Source organism: Melitaea cinxia, chromosome 22, assembly GCF_905220565.1.
Source record: "Melitaea cinxia chromosome 22, ilMelCinx1.1, whole genome shotgun sequence".
Taxonomy (NCBI): domain Eukaryota; kingdom Metazoa; phylum Arthropoda; class Insecta; order Lepidoptera; family Nymphalidae; genus Melitaea; species Melitaea cinxia.
Window position 1 is genome coordinate 8,830,513 of NC_059415.1, and position 4,254 is coordinate 8,834,766.

Here is a 4,254-nt window from a genome sequence, read left to right on the forward strand (position 1 = left end):
GTTTCGGTTGGTTGATTGGTGGTCCTATTTCATATCAAGCTAAACAAGTAATTTGCAATCATTCAGTTATCAATGATAACCTCCCAAAGAAAAACAAAATTAACAATTTACTAACAAAATTTTGGGAGCTAGAGGAGCTTCCCCAAAAAACAATTTTAAGTGAAGCAGAATTAGCCTGTGAGAACCATTTTCGGTCTCACACTTCACGGCTTCCTTCTGGCAGGTTTAGTGTCAGGCTTCCACTACGCGATTCACCTGATTGTCTAGGTGACACATATAATTTGGCAAAAAGGCGATTGTTTAATCTAGAAAAACGTTTTAGAAAAAATATTTCATTGAAAACTCAATACATACAATTCATGAAAGAATACCAAAGTTTAGGCCATCTGTCGGAAGCTACAGTTGCTTTACCAGATCCCTCTTATTTTTTATGCCATCATGCTGTCTTTAAAACATCCAGCGAATCTACTAAACTTAGGGTCGTATTTGATGGTTCCGCTTCTTCTTCTTCTGGTTTCTCAATTAATGATAAAATAAATTTTGACTGGCCCGTTGGCGCAGTTTGTAGTGACCCTGCTTTCTGCTCCGAGGGTTGTGGGTTCGATTCCCACCCCGAGTCTGGGTGTAATATAAATATTTATTTATATATTTATATATGTATTATTTATAAGTATATTTATCGAAAAAAAAATATATGTAGCTGTATACCAGTCGGCTGTAACCTATAACACAAGCATTAAGTTGCTTACTTTAGGAACAGACGACCGTGTGTGTATTGTGTAAATATTTATTTATTTATTTATTTAATGATTTGCTAATGATTGGACCTAACATACAGGATTCTCTTTTCTCCATACTAATTCGAGCTAGAACATACAAATACCTGTTGACCGGAGATATCGAGAAAATGTATCGCCAAATAGAGGTCAATCCAGACGACAGAAATTTACAGCTGATTTTATGGAGAGAGGACGAGTCTTTACCAATCAAAACAATGCAGCTAAATACTGTCACTTACGGTACCGCAAGTGCCAGCTATTTAAGCACGCGATGTCTATGGCAGATAGGAGATGAATGCGACGATAGTCTTATCAAAAACATTATACAAAAGGATTTTTATGTCGATGACCTCATAACTGGTTCTAATGATATCGAAGAGCTAAATTATATCCAAAAATCAATTGCACAAGAATTAAATAAGGGTTGTTTTAAATTACGTAAATACAAAAGTAATCTGTGTTCTATTTTTGAGAATTGTAATCTAAATTTGCAAGAAAATTTTATGTTAAGTGAGGCTTCAAGTACTCTAGGCTTAGGTTGGAATCCAAATAATGACATGTTAAATTTTCCAATCAATATTCCTCCTTCAAGAAATACCATTACAAAGAGAAGCATCATGTCGGATGCATTTAAAATTTTTGACCCACTTGGTTTATTAAGCCCATACATCATGCAGCCAAAACTTATGTTACAAAAATTATGGAAGCTTAAATCCGATTGGGATCAACCAGTACCAATAGACATTGAAAACGCTTGGAGAGATTTTTCTAAAGATTTGCTATCAATTTCTAATTTTCAAATTCCTAGATTCGTTCTTATTGAGTCACCACAAATTATTGATATTCATTGTTTTAGTGATGCTTCATTGGTTGGCTATGGTGCTTGTGTCTATACTAGGGTTACGTCTTCAAATAATCGCATTGAAGTGAAGCTTCTGTGTTCAAAATCAAAGGTAGCCCCCTTAAAGCCTGTTTCAATTCCTCGATTGGAACTATGCGCCGCTTTACTTTCAAGTCGTTTAGGCAAGGCTGTTCTAAATTCTGTTAGATTCACTCCTAATTCTGTCACTTATTGGTCTGATTCTAGTGTTGTTCTGGGATGGCTCAGTAGTGACTCAACTAGGCTAAAAACCTTTGTGGCTAATAGAGTAGGGGAAATTCAGGAAAATACCAAATTATCTTCATGGCGCTATGTACCAACCGATCAGAATCCTGCTGATTTAATCTCACGAGCTACTACTTTAATTCAGTTGCAGAATTCAGATTTGTGGTGGCACGGACCAGCATTCTTGACAGAAGATCAGAATGAGTGGCCCGTATTAAAATCTTGTGACAACATCAATTTACCCGATGTAAAATTCACAGCCACAGTAGTGATCTCAGAGCCTATTATTGATTTTGAGCGGTTTTCTAACTTCAACAGATTACAAAGAACAATGGCATACGTCATTCGGTTTATAAACAATTTAAAAAATCGCAAGAATAGGCTCTCTGGTATATTAACTGTCGATGAACTAAATGAAGCTTTTAAATCATTATGTTTAATAGCTCAGCAACAAAGTTTTTCTGTAGAATACAAAATCTTACGTAATAATAAACAATTAAATTCTAAATCTAAAATTTTAAATTTATCACCTTATATTGACGAGGATAAGTTATTGCGAGTTGGCGGACGTCTAGATACTTCTAACTATTCCTATGATAAAATTCATCCAATACTTTTAGATTCATCACATCATTTGTGTAAATTATTATTCAGATATGAACATATTCGTAATATGCATGCCGGTCCTCAACTGCTGCTGGCTACAATTAGGCAAACAGTTTGGCCAATTAGGGGTAGACTATTAGCACGTTCTACCGTTCGTAATTGTGTGCGTTGTCGACGAGTGCAGGGTAATACATTGTTGCCAAAAATGGGGAAATTGCCTTCACAACGCATTACTCCTGACTTCCCTTTCAAGTCCGTTGGAACTGACATGGCCGGACCATTCTATATTGTAAATCGTAAAGGCCGCGGGGCCAGGTTGATGAAATGCTATCTTTGTTTATTTATTTGCCTTCGTTTTAAATGTTTACACTTAGAGGCCGTTAGTGACCTCTCTAAAGATGCCTTCATCATGACTTTGCATAGATTTGTTTCGCGCCGCGGTAAACCAGCTGAGATCTATTCTGATAACGGACGCAATTTTGTAGGAGCGGCAAGGGAGCTCAGTAAATTCACCGATACACAAAACATCGCGTTAACTGAATTTACAGCTCAGCAAAACATCAAATTTAACTTCACTCCATCTTACTCTCCTCACTTCGGCGGCATATGGGAGGCCGGTGTGAAATCGGCAAAGTATCATATCAAACGAGTCATGGGGAATTCACATTTAACTTTTGAAGAAATTCTAACTTTGTTTGCACAAGTGGAGGCTATTTTGAATAGTCGTCCCTTGTGCCCATTATCCACTTCCCCTGACGATTTCCTTTTCCTTTCCCCAGGGCACTTCTTGATCGGAAGACCACTAAATGCTCTGCCGGCTCGCGCCTTGGAGAATGAAAAGGAACCGCAATTGAAACGCTACGCACGTCTCGAGCAAATCAAACAACATTTCTGGCTGAGGTGGCAAAAGGAGTACATCTGCGAACTACAAATACGTACAAAATGGAAAACAAACAAGGCTAAACTAAAGGTTGGAGACTTGGTGCTCATAAGTGAAGATTCCCTGCCGCCGTTATGCTGGAGTACCGGACGAGTAACCAGGCTATTATATCCAGGGCCAGATGGGATTCCTCGTGTTGCTGATGTTCAAACCACGGTGGGTTGTTATCGCCGTCCTCTGGTTCGCCTCTGCCCGTTACTCGACGATGAAGACACAGAGTTGAAGAATCTGGATTCTTCAACGGGGGGAGTATGTTAAGGAACGTCTCACATTTTCATTGCGGTGCAACTCTATAACGATTCACATCGTGTGATCCATGCTTAATTTATCGGTTATCGGTGTGAAGTATCTATATAAACTGTGAGTGCAATAGACAATCAGTGATGTGACAGAACGTTGGGTATATAAGACAGTGATTTGACATGTAAACTCTCTTTCCCATATTTCTTCTCGTCGTACGAAGTGTTTGCCTAAACAATGTAATCTTGCAATATAAAATAATTTAGTTTCTCAAATCTTTCATTTTCTCCAACTCTTCAAACAACAACTCAATAAAATACAAGCAACAAGCAATACAACGAAACAATTATCATTTTTCTTACTTATTTTATGTAACAGATATCACAAATAATTTTACTGTTTAACATCTTTTCAAAATAATAAAAAAAAAAACACTACAATGATATATAAAAAAAAAGTGTGAAAGCTCAAAAATTTAATTTATTAATCTAAAATTTTAAATCTTAAAACATTATTATCACTGTACAAATTATTATTCTTTTTTTAAATTTCTAAAATGACCTATTTCATACAATAAAACGTAT

General features: G+C 36.6%; 1 protein-coding gene across 1 annotated transcript; it reads left to right on the plus strand.

Moving 5' to 3' along the window:
• Positions 1 to 2,695: 2,695 nt before the first annotated feature.
• Positions 2,696 to 3,688, plus strand: LOC123664596. Its single transcript, XM_045599115.1, has one exon. It carries the CDS (start codon positions 2,696 to 2,698, stop codon positions 3,686 to 3,688), a length of 993 nt encoding a protein of 330 aa, XP_045455071.1.
• Positions 3,689 to 4,254: the final 566 nt, after the last annotated feature.

Excerpts from the sequence above, each read along its gene's own strand:
- LOC123664596 (XM_045599115.1), top strand. The coding sequence starts at position 2,696 with ATGGGGAAATTGCCTTCACAACGCATTACTCCTGACTTCCCTTTCAAG.